This window comes from Aythya ferina (genome assembly GCF_964211825.1).
Source record: "Aythya ferina genome assembly, chromosome: W".
NCBI classification, from domain to species: Eukaryota; Metazoa; Chordata; class Aves; order Anseriformes; family Anatidae; genus Aythya; species Aythya ferina.
In genome coordinates this window covers 17,783,361-17,810,630 of record NC_140313.1, presented here as the reverse complement: position 1 = coordinate 17,810,630, position 27,270 = coordinate 17,783,361, and the positions used below count along the sequence as shown (strand labels likewise).

General features: G+C 38.9%; 2 protein-coding genes across 11 annotated transcripts in view; both read left to right on the top strand.

Moving 5' to 3' along the window:
• Positions 1-27,270, top strand: part of LOC311426489 (uncharacterized protein) — a gene marked incomplete at its 3' end in the record, with an annotated part of 324,836 nt that overhangs the window by 38,132 nt on the left and 259,434 nt on the right. The gene's annotated exons all lie outside the window — the stretch shown is intronic.
• The window catches only part of LOC311426558 (mothers against decapentaplegic homolog 2-like), a 55,031-nt gene that overhangs the window by 24,504 nt on the left and 3,257 nt on the right, over positions 1-27,270 (top strand). For 9 of the 10 annotated variants that reach the window (XM_084502987.1, XM_084502991.1, XM_084502989.1 and 6 more), the window contains 8 exons: positions 15,733-15,822; positions 16,958-17,151; positions 17,608-17,742; positions 20,724-20,798; positions 21,557-21,610; positions 22,647-22,859; positions 24,094-24,231; positions 24,403-24,547. In XM_084502987.1, the coding sequence (XP_084359113.1) occupies positions 15,733-15,822; positions 16,958-17,151; positions 17,608-17,742; positions 20,724-20,798; positions 21,557-21,610; positions 22,647-22,859; positions 24,094-24,231; positions 24,403-24,547 (1,044 nt within the window). The remainder of the gene's footprint in view (positions 1-15,732; positions 15,823-16,957; positions 17,152-17,607; positions 17,743-20,723; positions 20,799-21,556; positions 21,611-22,646; positions 22,860-24,093; positions 24,232-24,402; positions 24,548-27,270) is intronic. The other variant, XM_084502983.1, reaches the window with a different exon arrangement.

Here is a 27,270-nt window from a genome sequence, read left to right as displayed (position 1 = left end):
CTGTAACAGTGAGGGGAGCTTGAATATAAACTTAAGTTCTGTCCTTGCTATGACCTTTAGCTGTATCCATTCTGGTGAATTTCACACAGCTAATAATGAAAATGCCTCTTTGTTCATTTATCTAACTTTTGTCTGTTTTGCTTATGTCCAATGTATCTATCTTACTGCTTTAACAAGACATTAGTCTGCTAAGTGTTTAGAGCTCAGTGTTTTGCTGTTTCCCATGTCTTTCAGTGAGATGAATATAGGTGGAGAACAGAAGGCCTACTGCCAATGGGATTGTGCCTGTGGCAAATTGCATTGGTGACAGTCATTTAAAAAATGTTGTAATATCCTGCTCAGTGATGAGACATTTTTACCGTGGCCCAGAGCTGGAATATGTGCTCCTCAAGTGGAGACCCTTTGGTGTTTTCTCCAGTAACCAGCCTTTCCCAGAAGGATTTCACCAGTTCCCTTTGCACTGAGAAGCTGTCTACTTGAATGCTGATATTCTCAAGCTTTTGAAATTCTGATCTTTGGCTGCAGTAGTACAGGGAGAGAGCAGGGTAACTGCCACATCAGCACAGGGCAGGTGCTGGTAGATCAGGGTTGACACCTGACAAGTAGAGTGAGGAAGAGGAAAACTATTGGATGTCTTTAGAAAGTACTTCAGCTGTTAAGTAACTGCATGTGAGGCAAGAGTGCTTGTAGGCATTGTCTGCAGTTGTGTGTTCTGGGTATGGATCATGAACAAGATGCCAAGTACTTCAGGATTTGTCTGTCATCTTAATGTTTCCTTTTGCCTAGCTCTAGGCAGTGAAGCTCAAGAAATAGGCTTTGATTTGTATTCTAAGGGATCTTGTCCCATGCATACTGAGGTTTTCTGTCATTAATGTCTGATATGGGGTCCCATATTCTGTTCTGGCCTGAGGAGAATAGAGGCCTGTAGCCAGGCACCTTGTCTGACTAATTTTTGCTTTTACTCAATGTGTAAGGCCATGCAGTATCTCAGCAAACAAGCCAAGTACATTTAAAAAAAAATAAAAATTAAAATTAAAAAAAATTGCTTTCTTGTACCTGAACACTGATACTTCAAGCCTTTTTATGGCTTCCTTGATGATTATGAATTTTCTTTAATATTTCTAATAAAATACAGGCATTGCTGTGAGTGAAGGCAGTGTGATTTAACCGAAGCCAGTCATTTTTATATTTGCATATATCAATTTGCTGTAACAGTCATAGCACAGGTACCATTCAGTTCTTCTCCCCAGTATGTTGCTTGGGGAAGCTTTCTCTATGGCTCAAACCTTACCTTCATTCAACTCCTCTTAGTTGCAGGGAATTCTGCATGTACTGGGGACCTTAGTTATGTAATACTTGAATTTCTTTGATTTCTTTTTTATTCCTCATCTCTAAAGATACTTGTTTGGACATGTATTAAGGTCAGCATCTTCTCTAAGTTTCACCAGTTTTCTGCTAGGTGTGCCCACATCTGGTGTAGGCTGCAATAGGAGTTCCTTCTGCTATGGTGGCTTTGCTGCATTGAGCACTTTAATATATGTCCTGTGGTCACTTGTCTTCCTGGGTTTCACAAGGTGGGTTTTTAATCCATAGGGGAAGCTGTCCAGAAGCAGCTTTGGTTTGAAATGAAGTATTAAAAGATTCCTGTAACTGTTGTTCTAACAGCAATCTTTTGCCAAGTTAGCATGTTTTTCAGGCAGTGTGGCTAAGATAAATGTCTTGCACAGCTAATCCCTCCTCCTCACCACCCCAAATACCCACTAGTTTGAGGTAGTTAATCACAATGTCACATCTTCAGTTTTTCTGCTGTCTACCAGTTGTAAAAGGGTCCACTCATAGTGCTTACCCACTTGGAGGAGGACAAGCTGTTTGAGAGAAATTATTTGACTTTGCCCTTGGTAGCTGTACCTGGTAGCTTGTGGGAAAAGCTTTCACCTACTCTGACTAATAGTGGTTGGAGAATTTGAGACAAAGGTCATCTTTGAATATTTGTGCAGAGCTAGTCCTGAAATGCGTGTGCTGAGCTCTGTCTTTTGAAAATATGACCTCTGAGATTGCCATCAACTGTTAGCAGAGCCATTTGTTGTGGACAGCTCAGCTAGTGTTGTGATGGATATGGCTTTCTGTAAAGATCCGTTGTTCTTTGGTACTCCTGATTCTGTTCAGGTTTGCCTTGACCTTAGTCCCTGTTAAGGATGATGCAGTGTGTCAGTCTGTGAAGCTGCATTGGGTGTCATCTTAACTCACGGCATGACATTTCATTTTTCTGTTTCCTATTAGAAAGCAAAGGTGTGATATGAACATACACATACATGTGGTATGAAATTAGATTGTTCATTCCTTACGTAACTTGTCAATCTATTAAAAAAAGAAAAAAAACACTTGTTCATTTTCTAGAAGATTGCACTAGTCATCTCTCTTTAGTCGAAACAACTCAGCGGTAATTTAATTATTAGAAAGGAATTGCTCAATCCTGTTTTAATAGAGGTGGTATGAGAGTGGAGGACAGATAGCGATTTCTCAGGCTGAGTTGCTGAGCATACTTGCTTCATAGCTGCATGCAATGTCTCAACAGCTGTCCAGAGCTCTGAAAGGTTATTTCCGAAACAGACATTTTCAGAACATGTCTCTCTGTCTTCCTTTACTCCAATAATAAAGCTGTGATCCTGTATTTCTTTCAGGATGTGTGGTGGCCTTCTGATACCTTAAATGTCTTTGGACTTCCTGACAGAAGATTTCAGTATGATGTTCTCAGATGAAATACAGATATATTAATATTAGCTCACTCAGACACATAATGAACACAGTACTTTTAGTTGTGGGAATTTCAAAATTACATGCTTCTGTCCCAGTTGAAGTGCTGTATTTACATTTCTGAGGGTAGCAGGAGAAACTGCCAAGTAATTTAGCAGTCAGAAAGCTTTTATTGGATACAATAGTTGAACAAATGAAAGCAGCATAAGAATTCAGAGTTAGCATTTCAGAAATGACATCTCAAAGTACAAACCTGCGTTCTTAGAGTTTGTGGGGCTATGTATTGGTCTATTTTTTTCTGCCTGGTTAGTCTCAGGGAGTTGCTGTTGTGAATGTTGTTGTGCATTTGTAACCCTCACTGGACGTGGGGCTTCTTAAAGTCACTTTTTGATGGCTTTTTTGAATATTTCATTAGGAAGGCTAAACCTATGTTGTGGTTTGTCTTATTGCCAGCAAGTTTGCTCAGAGTTAATGAGATAAGTTACAGCTGCTCAAAGCAGTTACTTTGGAGTGGGGAACTGCAGGGCAAGTTTCCCAGCAGAGCTGTTAGCTTATGATTTCCATAGGCTGCTTCTGCGTGCTCCCTGCATTTACTCTCTAGCACAAGGCTTAGACTTGTGGCCAGCTCTCTGCTGACTCTTAAGAGAGACTGATCTGTGCTGCATGCTGTCTGTTTCTTGGTCCCGAGCACCATCTCTGTGCTGCCTGACCTTGCTCTTTGGAAGCTTACAAGTTTGCAGGTTGCTCTCTGCCTGGCTTTGAACGGGGAGTGAAGACCCCTTGATAAGATGTGCATCTAAACAGGCAATGTGGACAGCAAGAAAAATAAATGGTTTTCTTCTGCTTGGTTTCCGTGGTACCCTGGAAAAATAGTTCTTGAACCGTGTGGTGCTATCTATCCAAGCATCTGGTACTGAGGGGAAAAAAATAAAGGTAATGCTCATTGTTGATGGCTGCTTTATTTTGTCTGACAGCAGTGGGCTAGCACGTTGAGATTTGGGAGAAGGGAGAATAAAGTGCTTTGAAAAGGGGCCTTATATCTGTACTTTTGCCTTTGTTGGCAGTTTGTTGAACATGTGACCAGGAAGAAGCCTGCCTTGAGAAAAGGCAGGAGAAGCAGATGCTGTTCATTGAGTTGAGTGGCTGGCCTGGCACTATGCAGGGCTGGGAGAAAACAGCTGCTGGCCCTCCTCTGGGCAATGGGTGGCCCTGCTGTTGGCCTCTAACAGAGTCTTTTGTACCTCGCCTTCCACTTCTGTGTCCCATGTGGACATCTGTGGAGTTTAAGCTAAAGTAAATGGCATTGTTCAAGGACCTTTTTTCCCCTCTTTCACATAGTGTTAGAGAGGTTAACTGTATCCCGCAGCTCCTGCTTTTCTGGTTATTTTGATGTGTTTATTTTTTAGCACACTTCTACTTATAAGGAAGGTTACTTGAGTCATTTTCCACAGTTCAAATGATGAATTTTGTATTTGATGCAACTTTTTTAATGTGTTACATAAAATTCAATGTCAACTTCTTTTCCTTGAAAGGGCTCTGATTAAGAGGAGAGTTGTGTAATGGTTCCTGACTTATATTCCACTCAGTATGCACATCTGTAAACATTTCTTGGCTATAGTATGTCTTCAGCGTTTGTGTGGGAAGGAAGGAGGCAGGGAGAAAAGGTACAGTTACTGTTCTGAACAAATAATCTGTGTTGCATATGCTGGAAGAAAAGTCTGGATTTTGGATTCTGGGAGAGAGGTGGAGCAAAGCTTTTTTTTTTTTTTTTTTAAATGTATTGAGGGCTACTTACAAATAAAAGTAAATTGAAAGGGTTGGAGGTACTTGAGGAAGCACTCATAATTGTGGGAGCTGAGTGCCCAGCTGCCAGTATTGCTATTGTTTTGTTGAGTTTGTGCTGAGAGAGAAAATTGTGCTCTCAGTTCTGTAAGAGCTTTCTCTTCTGCAGTCCAGGTCTCCTTTAGACATTACTTAATATCCTTTTCCTATCCTTAACAGGCTCTGTTGCTTCCTTTGAAGAATGGGAGAATCTGGTAGCTGTCTAACTGCCCACCTATACTTCTGTCTAAGTACCTGTTTACTCTGGTTGCTAATACTATCCTTTAACTGAATTTCTTTTTTTTTCCTAGTGGTCTGTTTCTCTACTTGTGTCTATCACAGAACAGTCTCATTGGAAGAGTTGTGTCCAGCTCCTTTTAATGAGTGCCACTGCAGATTTGTCTAAGTGATTTTTAAGAGGAATTCAGGCTTGTGCTTTTATTCAGCATTGGTCAAGATATTAGCTCATCACTCTAGCTGGTGCTTAGAAAAATAATTTCATACTAAATTCCCAAGTCTTTACACAAGAAAATTTGATTAGTATTTCTGTGTTACTTCACAATATTCACAAACAGAAATGTACTGCTATAGCTTTGAGTCGTGCCAGTTGATGAATGTGTGTGTCTGCTTATTTATATTTAAGTGAGCAGATGATACTGTGTCACTATAATGTAGGCTGATGGAAATGTACTGGTCAGTTCTGCTGGAATGCAAAATGATGCGGGATCCAAAGAGGAGTAGGCTAGATCTCATGAAAGCAACTTAAAATTTGCGTTGCTATTGCAGATCTGTTTAATGTTTTCTAACTGAGAACAGATCTGAGTGCAGATGATCTTTTCCCTGCCACCCCAGCATGGGGAAAATAAACTACGAGCAACATGTAATTCAGTAGCTGAGGCATTTAAGTGAGCCAAAGTATACTTTACAGGAAGCTTTTGTTCAGACAACTGGCTGTACAGCTAGCTGAGATGCTGTTTGCAAATACAGGCAGTGTAATTGGCATTGCTGCTGGATGATGCAGATGTTTTAGCCTGTAATATGGAGAAATGCTAGCTGCCAGTATAAAGGAAGGACTGTCAAGTTGGAATATAAAAGTAGCTACATACTTTCCTTTGAAACCTGGAATTAAGGAAACCATGATCAGGCAGATTTCATAGGAGGTTAACTGTGCTGAATATAATCTACGTAATTCATGAATCTTTTTGATTGCTGATCTTGATTAATCTGTATTATCTCTCAGCATTTCAAATCCATCTTTCCTGTTATCTTCAAGACCCATGTTCCAAAGGTTTGGTATACCCCTTTGTATGCATCCCTCTGAGCTTTATGGGTTTTTGAACCCCAGTGGTCATCAGGAAGAAACCAGCAGAAGAGGAAGAAGGATTCAGTTCTTTCATCTACCAGTTGATCTTTTTCTTAGTATCAGTGGAGTAAAGGACAGTGTCCTCACAGGAGTGCAACTTCGATCCAGCTATACCAGTGCTGAACTGGAGCTTAAGTTAATATAACTGTGTTCTTGTTTTCCAGTTCTCTGTGTTGTGTATAAGGTCTTAGACTTAAGATCTTACATAATTAAATAAAAGATACAGGTCTTCAGTCTATAGACATTAACCTGTTTTCTGAGGCAAATTTTACAGAAGCAGCCACGAGTAATGTTAAGGCAATGTAACTTGCTCCTTTCTTATGAGAAAATTGGATTCTGTAAGTCTGGTAACTTTTTTTTTTTTTTTTGTGTTCTAACTGAATTTTGGATAGTTTTACTTCAAGAACGAATTCTTGTTATAACCAATTCTGTACCTCCTTCCTGCCCCCGTGACAAAATCTCAGTGAAGGTAGTAAGTCCTGTAACTGGTAGGCTGCTATGGAAACGTTTGTGTGCCTGTACTAAGTAACTTCTTTACTGCAAGTGAACACTTCATCTTTATTTGCATTTTTCTCACTTTGAGTAAAATTGAGTGAAAACATAAGTGTCAGGCTCACAACTCTAGAAAAGCTTTGAATGGGAATTTTGAATTTAGGAAATGAACTTATTCTTGTCTCCCATGTAAAAGTGAATAAAAGGAGTACTGTCACAATTTGCTGAAATTGTTTTTCTTTCAGTGGCAGCTCCAGCACTACAAATGCCTCAGGAAAAGGTAGGGGCAACTACCTTTGGTGGTAGAAAGGCCTGTTGAGGTTAAGGTGTAGGAGAAAGATGAATGGAAAAGATTACCTTGAAAGTGAACTTGCAAACCTGTTACTGGCTGTGGACTCTGAAGAGTATGGTCCAGGAAAAAAATCAGGAGTTCAAGTGTAGTGCCTAACAAATAGGGGAGGTCAGTGTCCAAGACCTTTATGTGATGATTCCTGAGTAATACAGACTTCGGCTAATGTGATGAAATTTGCTTTTCAAATTTCATTTTTCATCTTTCTAGTGCTACCACTTCAGTTAAGGAAGAGACTGTCAACTCCATGCCTTCCAGCTCCTGTACAGTCATCCTGTTTCTTTGCAGGACTGAAGAGTAACATGGAATTGCAGTTATGCTTGAGCTGTGACAATATTTACCAATTTTTATAGAGAGCTTCTACTACTTGATATGTAAATGTCTTTGAAGTGGTTCCACCAAACTTGCATCTGATGTAGTGTTTGTTGCAAGTACTTCATTTAGTACACAGAAAGTACCTAAAGCATGCAGTGTTTCCAATACTGTGAACAGTTTTAGTGGTAAGAGGGTTGCTTTGTTCAATCTGTCACTCAGGAAAAAGCTTAAATTCACAATAGTAGTTACCTGTTCAAGCTGATGTCTGTATATTACATGTGTAACTATTCTGATGCACACACAGTACTGTTTAAAATTGTGCTGACTTCAGGTTCTTTCAGCTATAACCTTCAATAAACATCTCTGCACAACTGGATATCATTGACAAGACCTACCACCTTTGTCCGTATGCGTATCATCTATTTTGCAAATGCACTTGGGGAAAGTACAGGGATATCTTGGAGTGTATGCAGTGCAGTGTCAGCTTGTCCAAATAGCTGTGACCACAGCATCAAACAGCACTTGGATCTTGCAAATTAGTACCTCTGGCTTTTAGCTGTGCTGAGGAACTGAACCTGATTAGGCAAACACCAAGCTGAGGAGGCTTTATTAGTTGGCATCTGGATATCTGCAAAGGCTGTGGACTGTTCTGTGTTGATGCATCTCCAGTCATGGGGGTTTCTAATTCAGAATTAGTGCCACTGCAAATCAGAATGCAAATGGCTTCCTGAATTTGCTAAGATGAGATCGTACTGTCACAGACTAATATTAATATGATGGTTGGCAATACATCTTTCAGGAAATTGAAAGCAGTACGTTATTCTGTTCCTTTTTCCACCTCAATGGGCAGTGTCCTTTGCCACTAATCATACTGCAAATAAAAAAAATCTGTCTTCAGTCTGTTTTCCCGTTGATGCACTCCATCTACTCTAGACTACTTCATCCTTTACAGTGTATATCTCATTATTATGGATTCTGATACAGGCATTGATTCTTCTAGTAAGTATATGAGTTTAAAAAAAAGGCAAACAGCTTGCTTAAGCGTGGTTCAAACTGCTTTTGTCCATGTTCATTCTTTATGGGCAGGTTTAAAAACTCATATTTGAAGTAGATGCCTACTTCTGTAGTAGGCTTGAATAGTAGGTTTACTTGATATAAGTAAGATAGCTTGTACTGTTCATGCTGATTGGGATCATTATCTCTACCATGTAGACTTACATAATACAAAGACATTTTGGTTATGTTCTTCTTTATGTTCTTCCTGCACCTATGTTTTTCCTATGTGTCAGTATTGTGTGTCTTACTAAAGAGAAGTGGTTTGGGCACTTTGTCTCAAAATTGTGAAGTGTTGCTACAGCTCTCTGCTGTTTAGGTAATTTCTTGCCCAGAGTACGGATTTTTGGAGCTTGGATTTTCCTGTTAAAGGAAATGATGAAATGGAAGAATTGAAGGCATACCTTGTGCTGTTGCATGCTGATAGCCACATTAAAGATTCTTCTTATTAGAATTGCGTAATATCATCTGAGATGCTGCTCCTTATAAGCAGATAAAAAGGTTGAAACTCCAACTCTTACAGCCCTTCCCATTTAGGGAAAGGCTTAAACAGAAGTAGTGTTGGTTCCACCCAGTTATAACTTGTCTGACTTTTTCTTCACTACATTTGTGTTCTGGTCAGTCCTGACATTGGAATCACAGGGCTGAGTTTTCCCAGGTTGAGAGTGTAGCAAATGTTTGCTAGAACACTAACTTTTCCCTGAAAATCCCTGGGTTTAGCAGTTTGTTAGTGCAAGTATCTTTAGAGCATTTCTCCTTCATCTTCTTGTGCTAGAACTTCAGAATACATGAAAAATTAAGCCAAATTGATTGTTTTAATTCTTAAAGTCTCTTAAAATAAACTCTAATTCTGTAGGGTCTGCAAAAGCAGCAATGCTAGTATCACAAAGCAAGCTCGTTTGAAGTGCAGGAGGCCACAGAATATGATGACTTGCTAATCTAAATCTGTATTGAAATGATTTAAAATGAGTAAATAAAAATCATCAGCAAAACTAGTTTTTGAATAGGTGACCTTGTTTATGTCAACAGTTAAATCGTATTGAGACCAGCTATAAAATGCTTCTTGGAATGAACATGTCCACTCTGCTGGGAGGTGTATTAGGGCTGAGCTTGTATTTTGGAGTATATTTAAGCCCTGTCTACACAGGAAAGATTTAAGTCCTGCTTGGCTGCAGGGGTCAAAATATATTTTGGAAACAATGATGGTTTACCACTGCTGCAATATACAATGGGTTCAAAACCAAGAAGGAAAAAAAAAAGAAAACTGTTCTATAAAACATGAAGCCTGAAGTGTGCTTCAAGGCTTCAGCCTGAGGGCAGTCTGCTCACTAAAGGTAAAATGGTGATACCTGTTGGCTACTTCACTCCTAATAAATTAAATGTGCCTGGGAATGTTCCCAGGCACTGAGGCCAACTGGCTTGGGACTGCCTGTGTCCATGCTTTTATGCCCTTTCCTTCCAGGGCAGGGTGGCTGCAGCTGAACTGCCCAGTGCAAGCTGTCCCAACTGTGTTCTGACCCTCAGACCTGGGAATTGAGTGGGAGAGCACTAATTGGCACAGTGCAGTGCTGGGGAATGTCCTAGCTGCTTTCTAGCATACATGATCGTGTTCCAGGGGTTCCATGGTCTGGGAACACTTCCAGATGAGATTTAACTTAAGAGTACAGATGTTAGTCCTTGATTCTTCTGGAATCTTAATGGAGTAAAGCGAAGAAGGAGCCTTCTCCCCCTAAGGGGTTTGGGACACTTCAGAAAGGTAAGCTTAGGAGGTAATGTTTCCTATTTATTCTGGGGCACTAAATCTCTGCTTCTGTTGTGGTTTAACCCAGTTGGCAGCTAAACACCACACAGCTGTTTGCTCACTCTCCCCCCTCCCTCTCTGGGATGGGGGAGAGAAAGGGGAAAGTGAAGCCCGTGAGTGGAGATAAAGACAGTTTAATAAGACAGGAAAATAATAATAACAATAATGATGATAATAATAGTACTACTAATAACGTATACAAAACAAGTGATGCACAATGCAATTGCTCACCACCTGCTGACTGATGCCCAGCCTATCCCCGAGCAGTCTGGCCCCCTCCCCCCAGGTAGCCACCCCTATCTGTTGTTCAGCATGATGTCAGATGGGATGGAATACCCCTTTGGCCGGTTTGGGTCAGCTGTCCTGGGTGTGTCCCCTCCCAGCTCCTGCTGCAGCCCCAGCCTGCCCGCTGGCAGAACAGAGTGAGAAGTTGAAACGTCCTTGGTTTGGTGTAGGCACTGCTCTGCAACAATTAAAACATCGGGGTGTTATCAGCACTCTTCTTATCCTAAGCCAGAGCATAGCATTCTACCAGCTACTAGGAAGAAAATTAACTGTCCTAATTGAAACCAGGACATCTATCCACCCCTTATTCCATACCATTTATGTTATGCTCAGGTTACGCTCTTTTCCATACATTCTAATTAATCACCATTTTCATCTAGGATGTATAGTAATCATGGTAGTGATGACATACAGTAGTACATAGTAATTACCGTGATACAATTCAATTCATGGGCTATTCTTACCTAGTATTAAATCCCCTTGGGGTATACACCAGACCTCTCCATTCTTTTGCGTTACCCACCAAGTCCATCAAGATCCCTGAGTAAAACCCATTCGATGAATGGGTTTGCCTTTTCCTGAGGCAGGAGTAGCCCAGACTGTTTTACCCAGCATATTTCTTATGTGCACTATAGGAACTTTATCCCCATCTACAGTACGTAAGAGGTTTGATTTTGCAGGTTGTCCTGGTTTCAGTTAGAACAGAATTAATTTTCTTCCTAGTAGCTGGTGGAATGCTGTGTTTTGGCTTAGGATGAGAAGAGTGCTGATAACACCCCGATGTTTTAATTGTTGCAGAGCAGTGCTTATACCAAGCCAAGGACATCTCAGCCTTTTGCTCTGTCCTGCCAACGGGCAGGCTGGGGGTGCAGTAAGAGCTGGGAGGGGACAGACCCAGGACAGGTGACCCAAACTAGCCAAAGGGGTATTCCATACCATCTGACATCATGCTAAACAATATATAGGGGTGGCTAGCCGGGGGGAGGAGGCCGGACTGCTCGGGGTTAGGCTGGGCATCGGTCAGCGGGTGGTGAGCAATTGCATTGTGCATCACTTGTTTGTGCATATTATTATTATTTTCCTATTATCACCATTGTATTATTATTATTATTATCGTTATTATTATTTTCCTGTCTTATTAAACTGTCTTTATCTCAACTCACGGGCTTCACTTTCCATTTCTCTCCCCCGTCCCAGAGAGGGGGGAGGGTGAGCGAACGGCTGCGTGGTATTTAGCTGCCAGCCGGGTTAAACCACGACACAGGTCCAGCTCGGTTGGCAGATCCCCCTAGTATTGACTAACCAGGTGGCCTTTGCCAAATGCGTATCCCAATTTTTGAATGTCCCAGCAAGAAAATTATCTCTGTCCTAACTGAAACCAGGACAGCTTCCTGTTTTATTAGATGGTTTTAGTGGCTGCTCAAGCAGCTTTCAGAATGCAGTTACTTTCTTTAGTTACCTTCTTTACAGTTACCAGCAATCTGGAATGAATAGGAGTCTCAGCCTTCCACCAGTCTATTGCTTGTGTGTGAATGAGCACTATTAGGAGCAGTAACTGCAGGCTAATGGAGGTGCTGTGTGTGAAGAATGTTTTGATGGTGGTCAGAAATCTCATTCTGAATATATGTGTATGAATATTAAGAGTCCTTAAGCTGGGTGACGTAGTAGGAGGAAGTCTTGCACCTCTTGGATAGTGGATCTTGTTTGAGGAGAGTGGAGAAACCACTTAATTTCCTTGGATGTTTCTCCCAATGAATGGTAAAATTAACTACATTTGCTCATACAGATCATACGTTTCCTGTAGACTCTGTAGTGCTTTGTTGTGTTAAGGTGTGTAGCTGATTAACCAATACAGGTCTGGTTGGATTCAGGGTACTGAACTATCCCGAATTTTCCTACAATGTAACATGCCCTCACTCTTTTCCCGCTCAATGAGAACTATCACAGCTAGGAGCGATGCAGTTCAGTGCAATTTATTACAGCAACAGGTACACAGGTTCTTTGGATTGCCGGTGATAGTGACTGTCTGCAAAAGCAAGCTAGCATGCATGAAATACGCAGGTGTGCAGCCTGGAAATTAACGCGTTAAAACGCAAAGACTCTATAGAGATTTCTAAGTTTCCACAGAGACACCCAGTATAGCCAGATGTTCAAATCTCACCCAAAGGCATCCCAATGAGGGGGGAGGCTCAGCCCATCAGCTGATCCCAGGAGTCAGGAAGTCCTCAGGATGGTGTATTCCCTCGGGATGGTATCTTCCCTAACATCCCCTCTCTCTTAGGCCAATTTATATTATTTTCTATCTTTTAGGTGGAGCTTGAGTAACTCTAGTCAAGCATTTCTTAGTTATGATTGAAAAGTTTTCTTGCTTTTGTTTAAAGGAATAGGCTCTGAGAAATTCAGAGCGCATGCTCAGTGAGGGGTGGTCGCACCTTGGAGGTGGGTAGCTTTTGGGATGGAGGTGTGTTTTGGTATTGTAATGATATTATAATGAGCAAAAGTACACTAGAGTACAGCATTTGTCAGAACACGACAGGTCCTTGACTCAGGGTAGCAAAAAGTGCAGTTTATTGGTCTTGGCGCGCACAAGAACAATCGAGTCCCCCCCTCTTGTCACAGAGCCTAGCCGTGGTGTCTCCACTCCACTCTACGCCCCGTACTGTTCCTTAGAGCCAGCACACCAGGTTCCCCCAGCGCGATATCATCTAAGGTTGGCAGCCTAGGGAACGCTCAGGTAATACAGCTACGCCCTACCCTGAAAGCCTCTTCAATGCTGTACGTTTTCTTTAAAATGTGAATATTAGTTTAATTTTCCTAGTAACTTTAGGCAATTGCTCCACATGCTTGTGCATTTTTGACCTGGGATGTAGTCCTAGTGTAGATAAGCCAGTAACCCATTGATATTGATTCCAGCTCGAAGTAGACACAGGTCCTGGAAGACAGTATATTTCATAAGACGCTGAGTGATGGAACAATTTTTGCTCTGAACTGATTGCTTTTCCTGCGCCCCCTTTTCCAACACTCCCACCTGTTTCCTTGCCATCTTCTTTTTCTGGGGTGTCCTGGGTTTCAGTGCAAGTTATGGATCCATCATGCAGTCACTTCTGAATACTGTTTCTTTTCATAGGGCTTGGAATATGCTATCAACTTTGATAGTTCAAATATTTATAGAGAAAAATTAACAACATAAGGTATTGTTCATCATGCTCTAAGGGCTATAAAATTTTACTTTTGAATGTGTTGACTTGAGTCTTGTGAAGCAACTGTGTGGCATGTTGCACTTATACCAGTGATGCACCCCTCAATTTTAGGAACGTAAATTATGTGATAGCATCAGCTTTGGAGCATTACTTTGTGTAAAGGATCTGTTGCTCAAAGGTAGTAAGCTGTCAGGGCTGGCTGTGTCAGTTAATATGCAGCACACTCTGCTGATTGCTCTTCTCATTTCATGTGCATGATAATCTGTCTTACAAGCAGCAGTGGTGCACATTTAAGGACACAGGGAGCATCCCTGCACTGTACTGATGTCCCACGGGCTGCTTATGTGTCTGCAAGGCAACCATTTTGTCCTTGTACAGCTTCTGGCAGCTTGCTGTCCTGGAGGCAGCTTAGGAACTTGAATGAGAGAGGTTATAGGCTCTGCCAGTGGTCAGCGTCCCTCTTCTGCCTGCTCTGATTCTGGCCAGAGAGCTGTCCTTTCTGCTGGTGTTTTAGGTAGATGTAACTAGTTCAGGGCAGTTAGCTCTTATTGGAGGGCTGGGTGTTGGAGAATGGGGCTTTGCATGTGGCTGTCTGCAAAAAGACAGAAGTTCATCTAGCATAGGACTTCCACTTGTATCCGTTGGCAGTAAAATGTGAAAGGCCATGTTTTGTTGGACGTTTCTTTTTGTCATTAAGTGCAAGCTGCTGTCACAAGTCACAATCTCATTCTTCCTCTGCAGTGCTTGTGTAGCTCCACAGTGAGTAGAAGAACTGATCTGGCTGAAAAGCAAATCAAAAAACTTGAATTTTCAGCCATGTCTGTTATGTTCATTGCTTTGATTCACTGCTCAATTGCATGAACATTTCAGCATCCCTGGGGTGGTATTAGAAGTGAGGCATGTGGGATGAGCACGAAGGGGACCAGAACCATTCCTTCCCTTTGCCAGTAGTCCGCACTTAAGTTTTATTGAAGTGACCGTGGAATTGAAGTGGTTGTCTGTCCTAAAGATGATTTTAAATATAATGCTGTGCTGTCTGCTCTTTTGTTTCATAACACTAATGAATTTTCCCTGTGTAGGAAGGAGAAATAAAAATACCTACCTGACTTCTATTCCCTTGAGCACCCAATCCAAACTTATGAGTGTATCAGCTAAGATTAGTAGCTTAAATGAAAAAAAAACAAAAAAAAAAACAAAAAAACAAAACGCTATATTTAGCAAAGCCTATATTTAAAACCAGGAGTTTGGTGAACTTGTATTCTCTTCTTTCTGCTGCAACTTTTCAGAGGTTCTTAACTTCAGAGGTAACGTAGCAGCCAGTCAAATTTCAAGGTTTGTGCTAGTGGAGTTGTAAGTTGCTTGTTGTCCAAATTCTCTTTGTTTCTGAGGTGTCAAGTCTACTTGTGTGTTACTTAAGTGAAATAAACCATCAGTTTCCAGTGGTCACAGAGCACATATGTGATCACCCAAGATAAAGCTACGTCTCTGAAAATGTGCTGCCCATTTATAAGCCTGTGCTGTTTTCTTGCTTTGCTTAAATCTGGTGCTTTTAGTCTGTGCCTGGGGAGGCTCCTTTTTCTTTACTTCTGACTGTTATTGAACCAGTTTGGTGAAGAAATATTTCTCTCATTTCCTCCTGCTTGGTTTAACAATTAAGTTTGTTGTTCTATCATTAAGACTTAAAATATTTACTACAGTGTTACGGAGTTGTATTTTATGTTTTATATGTGGTAGAAAATAGTTTTCAGTTATTTAATCAAGGGGAGTACGTAAAATAGTGTGAAATATCAACTGCAACATGGTTTTCTTCAGTGAGTGTTCCTGTTTTGGGAAAAGCAGTAAACTAGTATGTGCATGGAGAATGAAACTGCTGAAGTGATGGTACCTTAAAGTTAGGCTGTGATGATTCAGATACACATGGCCTTAGTAATTTTAGGGCAGCTTATATTTAAAAACAAAACAGACCTGAAACTACCCTTGATAACTGAATTTTAAGAGCTAGGCTAAAGTTCTGCCTGTTTTAAGGAACATTGCAGCTGTATTGACTACTTGGTCAGAAAACTTGTTCACCTTTTAAAAACATTATCATTTACCTTGAATCGTGTTCCATTTTGATAGCCTCCTTCATATAGAAAATATAGCATGAGATGTCTGTTTAAATGCAAGTCTAATAATGCTCTATCTTCTATGTGAATGGAAGTATTCTGTACATTTTTCCATGTTTGACATCATGGTGTTTTGAATAACCATGTTCCATATTCATATCAATTTTTTGTTTTTGTTTTCAATTTATGCACAGCATTTGCTCTGAAATTTGGGGATTGAGTACACCAAACACGATAGATCAGTGGGATACAACAGGCCTTTACAGCTTCTCTGAACAAACCAGGTGAATATTCTGCCCTCTATCACATCATAGAAATCTTGTGGGAGGGATTGGATTTGGAGGGTCTGTAATGGGATGCTTTAGCTTTAAAATAGACTAAAATGCTTCCTAGGCCTCTCATGGTACAGCATTTTAAAATATTTGCTTGCCAGTGTAGAAATCCAAGTGTTCTCAGCTGATGTTTTGACCAATTAAAATCTAATTCCAGAATATTCCTTTTTCATGCCAGTGCAGTTGAAAGAATGGGAAGACTTGTTAAATGCAAGCTCTAATGTGATTTAGTATTTATATCAACAAAGTTGGGCTACTCAATTCTTTAGACCTAATCTTTACATAGTGTTTAAACTGCTTTGTATGCCACAAGCTTTCAGTTAAGCCTTGCTAATTGGCTCAGATACGAGCTACTAAAGAACTGTTTGTAAATTCTTCAGTAGTTAATGGTGGGCAAATTCTAAACAGGGTCTTTATTTTTTTTCATGTCACATTACTTGATTTGTGTATTGACGTTTGTCTCCCATTCCATAACGATCATAAACATCTGCATTTGTGTAAGCATATGCAGTCAGTCTTAAAACATTTTCAGCTGGTAGCAAGGCAGATGAAGTCAAGAAGATAAGCTGTACAGCCCTTACGAGATGTGTGTTCATGCTTTTTGCATTACAGTTATACTGCCATGTGGATCACGTGGGCAGCTGACTGTTTAGAGGCTTATTTGCAGTCCTGTGGGAATTCTTATGCTTAAAGTAATAAAGCATCTGTGCCACAACAAAGCCTTGCGGTTTAGAAACTGGAGGGACTATTAAATGTGTGTTTTTCTTTCAACAATTGTCTTTTGACTTTTAAAAATGTACGTGAAGCAATTATCCTAAATACTTGGTTGGAGGTAAAAGTGGCTTTTATTGAACCATAAGTTCACTGGCAATAATTTGAACATCTTCAAAAAAGTAAAAATGCTGTTTGATATCATCACTTGTCTCATCTGAAGTCTTTTAACAAGAGTACAAATGTCACTAATAGTGTCAATTGAGTGAACTCTGAAAATGAACAAACTGCCTTTCCCATGTGCGTACACTGTTGTTTGAGCGATTAAGAGACAGCATGCAGTCTGTAAATACTTCTCAACATCTTTCCCATGTAGATCTCTCGATGGCCGACTACAGGTATCTCATCGTAAAGGATTACCACATGTTATTTACTGTCGTTTGTGGCGCTGGCCAGATCTTCACAGTCACCATGAACTTAAAGCAATTGAAAACTGCGAATATGCTTTTAATCTTAAAAAGGATGAAGTATGTGTAAACCCTTACCACTACCAGAGAGTAGAGACACCAGGTAGGAAGACTGTTTCTGATTTTATAGCAGCATCTGTATGTACACACTTGTTCAGCATAATATTTTAAATAAAAAAATAGAAGGATGATGTGCTCTCTTGCCAAAACTACAAGATGATTAAAGCTACAGGTTTTGAGAATACCATCCATTGAAAGTTTTTAGTAATAAAGATGCTGAAAAACTTTTACACGTGTTGAATAACAATGATAAATGCTTCCAGTACTGCTAGCAATGGTATGGTCCAGCATGGAAATGAAAGAGTTGTCTTACTAATATAGAGTGGTCTTACTCAAAAACACCTCAGGAATCTGTTCTGGTAACTAGTGGTATGATTGCAGTATTAGCGGTACTGAGAAACATCTGAAGAAATTGTTAGATGTTTTATTTTTTTCCCTTATGGTTCATAGAAGTGTGTATTTGTGGGTCTTACTAATACTTTGAATTTTGCTTTTCCAGTCTTGCCTCCTGTACTAGTGCCACGGCACACTGAGATTCTAACAGAGCTTCCGCCTCTTGATGACTATACCCATTCCATTCCTGAAAACACTAACTTTCCAGCTGGAATTGAACCGCAGAGCAATTACATACCAGGTATTTGCTGAACTCCTAATGCTAGCAGTACACTTATCTTTGTTCCATTGCTGCTGCATTGTTGGTGATTTCACGAAGTGATTAAATGAATCGAAAAACATACCAATTAAATCTTGTTGATTTTTCTGCATTAACTCCAATGGAAGGCCTGAACATTTACTTGTAGAACATGATCCTGTATGAAAAAGGTATTGCTGCGGTTTCAGAGTAGCTTACTTGGTTTCAGTAGCTTAAGGTTCAAAATGCTGATGAGTACAAAGTAGACCTTCATGTTATGGTTTAAGACTTCTATAAACATGTAGGTGTTGCCAAATGCTGTATATTGGAGATTGAGTAGTAAACTGCTCAATTCCACCATGTGCAGTATGCAGAGAAAACTAAGTTGCAAAGTAATGTAGCTTGCAATTGATCAAGGTCTGCTTTGTGTACTTGTTACAATTGTGTGCATACAATTTTTGTTAGTGTTCAGGAAAGGAATAATGTAACTGTACTGAACTTCTAAAGAATGTTTCTTCCCTACCCCAAAACAAAATTCAAGACTGAGCTGCTACAGTGCACACACAAGCCTGTGTCCTTACAGAAATGTAAGATAAGTAACCTTTGTTTCCTGTCCCAATTTGCTGTTTCCTACCTCAAATGCAATTGTGTTACAGCATCCAAGAACTGATGAATAAGCTGAAAATTCAGGTCCTGGCTCTCTAGAAGAATGACTGCATTGTATACTACACACATCTGAGTTTCAAACTGTATCTACGTGTCTTACACAGGATGTTTCTTGCATTTTCTTTAAATGTATCTGAGAATTGAAATGGCACCAAGAAAATTTCCATGAACTTGATCTCCTCTGTTTAATTGGTGCCAAATTTGTTGCCACTTAAGGGTGAGATATTTAAAGAGCTATTTAAGATGCTAGAACTTGATGTTGCTTTCTTTGCTTATGTATACTTCATTGACTCCATCAGAGGGCTTTTGATAGTGTTTGCAGACAACTTACTGGAAAGCCACCATTTGAAAATACAGGAAATGAGCTCAAGGAACTCTAGGTAGTTATTTGGAAGAAGTCTGTTCAAGGTGATTGCAGGTACTCACATGATCTTCAAATGTTTATGCAACTCACCATACCTTGCCTCCTCTTTGCCACTGACACCCTCCTTGTATTCAAGAATTGTATCTTATTTTGACCACCTTAACTAATCTTGACTACTTAGCTAGGTTCTGATAAGCCTTGTGTGTCTTGACAGCCTGCTTCAGAGAACTTTAGCAGTAAACCAGACTAACTGTGGTAGTATTGTACCACAATACTGTCTCAGTATGTCTACGAAGAGATCTGTTTCACCTACAGTGTAGCTCTTGTATGTTTGCTGGGCAGATGGTGATTGTGGAGGTGCAGGGTGGCCTTCAGGGCCCTTCCAAATCTGGGATGTGCTGAGCTGTTTTGTCCAAACTTGTGGCAGCATTCATGCTCTGCTAGGAATTTTTAATGCTGCACTTCAACACTTCTTTCCAGCTGTGTTGATGCTCACCTCTGACCCTAAAACAGTATTAATAGTACTAGATTGGAGGGGATCTTCTGTGTTCAGACAGACTAGATATGGAAAATAACCTGTGCCAAACAGCCTATGTTAGCAACTGGAAACAGGAGGTGTGGGTTGGATTGGAAATGGTTATTGACCTTTTACCATATCTGTGGGCTTAAGTATAACAAATAATTTAAAGATGGTTGGAGTCTGGTTTATCACAATGAATTCTATAAAAATGTTCAAAACCATGTGGTTTTGTCATCATAGTTCTTGTTAGTAAAGATTTCCTTTAATCTTCCTTCTAAATTCTCGCTTGAATTTTGTCACATCTATATTTAGTGTGTAGTTTTACAGACTGAACCAAAGATGCAGTTCATTTGGTTCATTTTTATTTAATCAACTGATTTAATTTTCCTTCTGATCTTCCTTATGTCAGAGACTTACAGCAATAGACATTAGATGTAACTTGATTTTAATTCTTAGGCAAAAGGCTTTGTTTCTGCTCTTTGATAATGCATAATTAGAATTATTTCAAACATGTGAGAGATTAAACTAAGGTGATTATAGAGATCAGTTAGCTTTGACCTTCTTTCACTAAAGAAACTGAAGTTTTGTCACTAATATATAGGAGAAGACACTTGCCCAGTTCAGACAAGATTACTTCCTGAAAGGCAGTTGGTTAACTCATTATCTGGATTACAAAGTACATTTTGAATGGGGAAAAGGAACAACCATACTCTCATGGGATTTGAAGATATTTTTGTGAAATTAAACAAAATATCTAGTATCAAAATACTTTATATTTGTTATTGAGTTTACTTTGGTCTGTAAAATTCCTGGCTTTAGACAGCTAGTTAAAAGAGTAGCTTTTTTTTGATAGTATGGAATTTATAACAACAATAGCTTGTGCATCATAATGTTAGATAATGTAGTTGTTAATGAGTGAAATCAACTGTTGAGTTGATTTCACTCAGTTAAGAAGTTAAGATTTAATTTCACAATTAAATCTTAACTTCTAGGGCGTAAGAGGGTGTCTGATCTGATGGTTGTACTACATAAAGACAGCTCTTTTTTTTTTTTGTAGAAGTCACCTGATGGTTTTTCATTTGTAATTCTACTAAATGTGAAAGCTGTTAATCGCAATTGCAAAATTGTTAATCATTGTAGTGAAAGTATCTTGTATTACATGGAACAAACAAGGATTGTCCATTAATTATATAATACATGTATGTTTGAGGAATTGGCAGGCATACAAAAGATAATACGTTTTATGTAGGCAATAAGCCAGGTAATGGATTTAAATTCCTGTGGTAGAAAGAAAGTCCAGCAAAAGGAAATTCTAATTCAGTATTCAGGTATAATATAGAGTTTATGAAGACTTGAGGACTAAACCCCCAAATGTTAAATCTTACAAGTTTCCCTATTATTCAACCAATAGATGGATATTTTATTTTTAAACAGAAACCCCACCTCCCGGATACATCAGTGAAGATGGAGAAACAAGTGACCAGCAGTTGAACCAAAGCATGGATACAGGTAACATTTTCACCACTTTCAAGACTTGGGATTACTAGTTGTGATCCCTTTATGTAGTGGTATGACTTAAGCCCAAATGATACTGGCAGTAGCCCTCTGTACAACCTGTTGTTTTGTGTTGAAAATACAAGTGTTTTTTTTTTTTTTTTTTGTGAGCAAGATATTTTTTTTTTGCCAGGGTAATGCTTTTAAAACACTTATGCTTTTGTTATGAAACAAATGAAATGTACTTAACATGGCACAAAGTCTAATTAAGGCTTCATCAGAAAATCTTGAAATAGATTTTAATAGCTGACTAGTTTCAACTTATTAGTAGCTTTCCCTTCTGAAAACAGGTTCAATGAAGCAAACTGTCTGTTGGCCTAAATAGGTTAAAGAAATGCTGCATTTTGAGAACCTCTCTTAACTCTGATAACTTTATTGCTTCTGCTGAGTTTCAAATTAATTCTTGTTTAGAAAGCTATATTTAAAGAATAATGGAAACGTTATATATATAATATATATATAATGTTTAATAATGGATGTTGTTAGTGTCTTCACAAGGAGGGGTAGGTTCCCAGGAGTCTGGAAAATTAAATGTAATTTTAATTCAGAATAAAGATGTGACATGTTGGAACATGTTGGAAAACTGGTTATAGGCTTTCTGAGGTTTCTTAGTCCAAAGAATTTTAAGATAAAGATGGTTCCTAAGTAAGAGTTGTATGTATCCATCTGAAATGATGAGAATAATTTGCTCTTAATCTGTGTTGCTTCAACAGGATCTCCAGCAGAGCTGTCTCCTAGTACTCTCTCCCCAGTTAATCATAGCCTGGGTAAGTTGGAAGTACTTTTGTTTCAGTGTGTGTGATGGATCCTCTTTATGTATATAATTACACTAAAAATAAAAATGTACCTTAAAGCAAGAGCTATATTAGGAGGAAACTATTGGGTTGACTTCCTGATAATAAATATAAGAGCTGGGCTAATGACTAGTTAATTACTATCCTATTTCTCTAACTGGTGAGCTGCTAGCAAAGAGTAATATGGTTGCATGTGTGTTCAGGAACTGAATTCATAAAATATTTTAAAGGATATTAGCCTGTCTGTAGTGCTGCCCAGACTTGCAGTCTCCCCCTGTCTGTTCTGCTCTTCTCATGTACTGTTTCACCTGTGGCCACAAGACAATTGTTGCTCCTCCATTAGTTGCCCACCTGCTTTGATCAGGTTCTATTGCTGGGTTTCTGTGTAAATCCCTCAGGAAGATCAGATTCCTTTGACTTTGTTTAAGAGTGGGGAGTTGGTGTGAAAGGAAAATGCTGTCTAGAGAGCTGGGCTAAGTAGTTAGTTAGCCTCCGTAAAAAGAGGAAGCAATACAGGAGAAGCTGAAGATGCACAGGGAAGATATGAAGCTTTAGTAGGGAGAGTGCCTTCAAATGGATGGGTATAAGGTGAATATATTGTAATATGAGGGAACATAATTTTCATATTTAACTTTTTCCTTTGTTTGGTTCAGTGTTTGATAGTTTGATCTCTTTAATGTTGCAAGAGTGTTTTTAAGTTATAGAATGGTAATAGAAGTGTGTCAATGTCTGGTACTTACAGTAACATTGGTTTAATCATTTTGCTGAGCAAGCACAAGTAAAGTATGTGAGCTGTGATCACTTTAGATCACCCCTTCCCTTTGGTGGAATATTGAATTCTATTCTCTTTACTGTGGTAGGTAAAAACGATGGCAAGCAAAATTAAATTTGAATAGTTTGAGGAGACTTGAGACTTGTTTCTGGAGGAAAAAAATAGCAAGGCAGATCAATTTCATTTCAGCTTCAGTTCTGTGCTATTCTTTTTTATTTAACTTTTTTTTTTTTTTAGACTTGCAACCGGTTACTTATTCAGAGCCTGCGTTCTGGTGTTCAATCGCATATTATGAATTGAATCAAAGAGTTGGAGAAACCTTCCATGCATCACAGCCTTCCCTGACTGTAGATGGTTTTACAGATCCATCAAATTCAGAACGATTTTGTCTAGGTCTGCTTTCCAATGTAAACAGAAATGCTACAGTGGAAATGACAAGGCGACACATAGGTAAAAATCTAATCTTTTAACTATTTCAGTATTTTAGCTCTGAAATTATCAGTAGTGGTCCAGGTAGGAAGGGCAGATCTGTTGTTTAGGGTTGTTTCACCATTATACAACCAGCCACCGAACTGTCTTCGAGGCTTTCTAAGGAGAGTGTGGTGTCTCTTGCTAAGGACAGAATTGGTAAGACAGAGGTCACTGCTTTCAAGTCCAGAGTTCTTTTGTTACTGATATTGGCAGAAGGGGAATGGTTGGACCAGATGATCTTGGAGGTCTTTTCCAATCTTTATGATTTTATGGCCTTCAGTAGAACCTTCTGACTACTTCTGCCCCAAATCCAAATGCTTGTCATAAAATTTTAGAGGTGGAGAAGCCCAAGATATGCCTGTGATGACTGATCAGTGGTCAGTGATGAGGAAAAGTAAACCTGTAAGGCATTCTCCCTGTTTTTTTTGGTGTTTTTTTTTTTTTTTTGAATAGCTCATATTTTATTTGAAAAATGCTTTTGAAGAAAAATGGGAATAGAAACTATGGCCTTTAAAGGACCTGTTCATTATAATTATCTTTTTGGGGGGAAATCAATTGTATGTTACTTCTTACTTGTGCCAGAAATAACCCATATGGATTTTTTTTTCCTCTGAGAAAAAGCGAGATCATATTTCAGAAGTGAACAATAGGATTTCTTACTGATTTTTTTTTTTACAATAGGACTAAATGAAGTCCCACTGTTTTTGTCAAAGTAGTACAGAAAAAGGGGTATGCAGTGGGTTGTGAAATTGTGTGGGTGCATGTAAGAGGAGAGTCTGTGGAAATGGTATATTTGTTCTGTTTTTTCCCATCATCTTAGCAGCATGTGCCACTTCACATACAGCACTTGATATTGGCACGTTTTAATTATGCTGAATCTAATCTTTTTCTTTCAATTGTGGCACTTCAAGTGAAAAAATTCTTTACTTCTTAACTTGGCTTTGGTTACTAGCCATTGTGTATCTAGAAAATTCTAGATCACTGGACCAAAAATTATTTTGCCTTCGAATATTGTGTGATTAAAAATGCAAGCTAGTTGTGTTCTGTCCCTGCTACAGCTGTCAGACCAGCAGTATGGTTATCTAGATAATTGACTTCTATTTTTGTTGAAAAAATAAATAAATAATTGGCCTTCTCTAAAACAAAATACTCCCTTGTTTGTTAATCTGCCTGGGTCATATCATAACTAGAGTTCCTTTGAATTTCCTTACAGGAAGGGGAGTACGCCTCTATTACATTGGTGGAGAAGTTTTTGCTGAGTGCCTAAGTGATAGCGCAATTTTTGTTCAGAGCCCAAACTGTAATCAAAGATATGGCTGGCATCCTGCAACTGTGTGCAAAATTCCACCAGGTTAGTAGCCTACCAAAGGTCTTGTACAAAAAAAAAAAAATCCAACTTTTTTTTTTGTCGGATGTCATTTACTTTCCTTTTGATGCCTAGAAAGGGTTTCTTCATAGTTCTGGTCTTCTGTGTAGCAAACACAAGTATTTAAGTGTACTTCTTGACTTTTTTTCTTTGTAGGATGCAATCTAAAAATCTTCAATAATCAAGAATTTGCTGCTCTTCTGGCTCAATCTGTGAATCAGGGTTTTGAAGCAGTTTATCAGCTTACTAGAATGTGTACTATAAGAATGAGTTTTGTTAAAGGATGGGGAGCTGAATACAGGTAAGAAAAAAGCCTTTACGTTTTTTTCCTTTTGCTAATGTGCACTATTTCTCTCTGGCTTGAAAGTTATATATAGCTACTGTAGCTATGTTGTCTTCAAGTTGAACCCCATATTTTCTTTTTCTCTCCTTCAGCTATGGAACTCCTAAGTCATAAAGACAGGTAAACTGATTTTAGTATTGCACTAAAGTTCATTGAGCAAGGAGTTTCATCAGAGTTCACTTCCTCACTTAGTCTTACTTGCTTATTGTGGTGAAAACACTGACAACATCTGGAAGTTTCAGAACTTGTTATACAATTATTTGCTGTGTTAGACCTATAGTCATTTTGGTCTCTGTGCTTTTCTATGAGTATAATGTATAGTATAATGAGTTTGTTAGGTTGGTGTGGGGATACAGTTTGGGACCCAAGGGAAAGTACTGAAGTGACTGAGTTCATTATGCAGACTAAAACAGCTGATAAACATGCATTTAAGGGATGGCAAATATATTGGAACTTGGAGTGGAAAAAACTTTGCAGGAGTAAGATGTGTGTTTATGTAGAAAAAACTGCTAAAAATCATTGAGTGGAAAAGTAGTCTTTTATCTGCTTTTGAATAGTCTAATTATATTCTCTATAGAACAAACTAAAACCTATAGTTCAGATGGTGCATCTTCTTAATGTAGTATGGGAATTTGGAAGGAAAAGGAGCTAACTTGAAACTGAGCAGTTTTCATTATTTCTCAAGCTGAGATTTCATTATTTTAGAGAGCTACAGATGTGGTTTTAAACAATAACAAAAAAAACCTTAGAAGTCTCTATAAATTATATACTGAAAGAATAAAGTCTGACACATCAATACCATATTGCAGTACAGAACAATTATTTTCTTTAAATCCTTAATTCTGAAGTTAAATAATACCAGGTTGTACTTTAGATCCTGGAGTTTTGTTTCTTTTATCTGCTCTTGCAATATATCCATGCAAATGTGAGCCATTGGTATGTGGGGGAGGATTCTTGGCTAAATTAAGCCAATTTTATAAAAGCCTAATTAGATTAAATAAAAAATTTGAGTAATGAAATAAATTGGTACCTCTTTGTTAGCAAGAGGTATGCAAGAAAAAAATCCGGCTCAAGTTTAAAGAACTGTTGGATTTAGCTCAAAAGGAGTATGTATACACTTACGCATAATTAAATACAACATTCAAGTCGGAATAGAAGAAAGGCTTAATCAGTCAGATTATGTGAAGACAACTTGAAGTGAATGGAGTGTAAATGTTGGGTTAAAACAGCAGAGAGGTTTTTGGTGAAGTTATTGCTAAGGAGGGAGAATGATTTTTAGCAGTCTATAAACCCTTCAGAGATCATAGGGTTGAAAAAGCCCAGTGGAAACTGCCAGAACAGCACAGTCTGAGTACCAATGTAATGCTGAACTAGTTTATTTGCATCTCTGTTGAAGATAGTGCTAATAAATTATTGAGGTGCAAAACTTGTAAGTTATGATTAAAGTAAGAAGGGGTTGCTCCTACATGTACAACCTTGAATTTAAATTAAGGTAGTCTAAATTGTCAAAATAGATGGTGAAGCAGGGTATCACAGAATCACACTAAAAACCAGTCATTGTTAAAACTTCCATGCTTCATTATGTCAGAAATGTTTCTCAGACTAGGTTTTGGCGAAGCCAAACCATTATCTACATTTCAGGCATGTGGCTTATGTTCATAAGCATGATGTCAAGGTGGTAGATTTTATAGGCTTAGTAGACAAAATAGTTCATAGCTTTTCGCTTGTTGCATGTTGGCTTAAGTTGAGGATTGTGGTAGAAGTTCAGATCAGCAGTTAAGCATTCACATTAACACAGGAACTAACCAGGGCTAAAATAATCTTCTGAAGAAAGTTGAGGTGTAATCACAGCAAAGATTTATTTGATACATAGATGGGAACTCCATGGATAGAAGAAACTGAGTTCTAGCTTTGAGAGGGCTGCTAAGTGGCTCACTATTTTATCTTTTGCCAGGGCTGTTGAACAGAACCAGTTATAAAATATTCAGGAATATTCTGGAAGTGTGTTGTGTAACAGATTGTAGGGGAGTTGACAGCGGTGGAATAATGAACTTCCTTCTTTGGGAGAGGATTCAAGACTAAATGGAATTACATTTCCTGTGGTTTAGATTGTTCTTTTTATTGGATCGCTTTATTTTGGCATAGGCATTCAGGGCTAAGTTAATGTTTTTTGGAGTGTGGAGAGAGAACAGACCCCAACTGCTTTCTTCTCCTAGAAAATGTAATACCACAGACAGCTCTTGAAATCCATCTTCTCGCTGGTTTAATTTTTCTGCCTTTTCAGTTCCCCCCATTTATATAAACATATTTTCTTAAAGCAAAGAGTTCCGATGCTGACTGTAAAAATGAAGGGACTGGGTTTGTATGTGACTAATCTGCTTTCTTTGAATCTTAATGCCTCCTTGCTCTGATTTTGGAATAGGTAGAATTATTAGGAAAAACTGGCTTAGCAACAGTAGGTAGTCTTGCCATTCTAGTTTGAGAAAACTCCCATGTCTGTAGTGGGTACAATGGAATAACAGGATCTCTCAGGCAGAGTATGTCCAATATTTGCTTCTCTGCAGATGAAAAGGAAGACTTCTGAATAACAGGTTTCTCTCCCAAGGATGTATGGGAGAGTGAATGGAACTTTATGGATATCAAGTTTTTGGCTTTTACTGACACTTCCTAAATAGTGTACT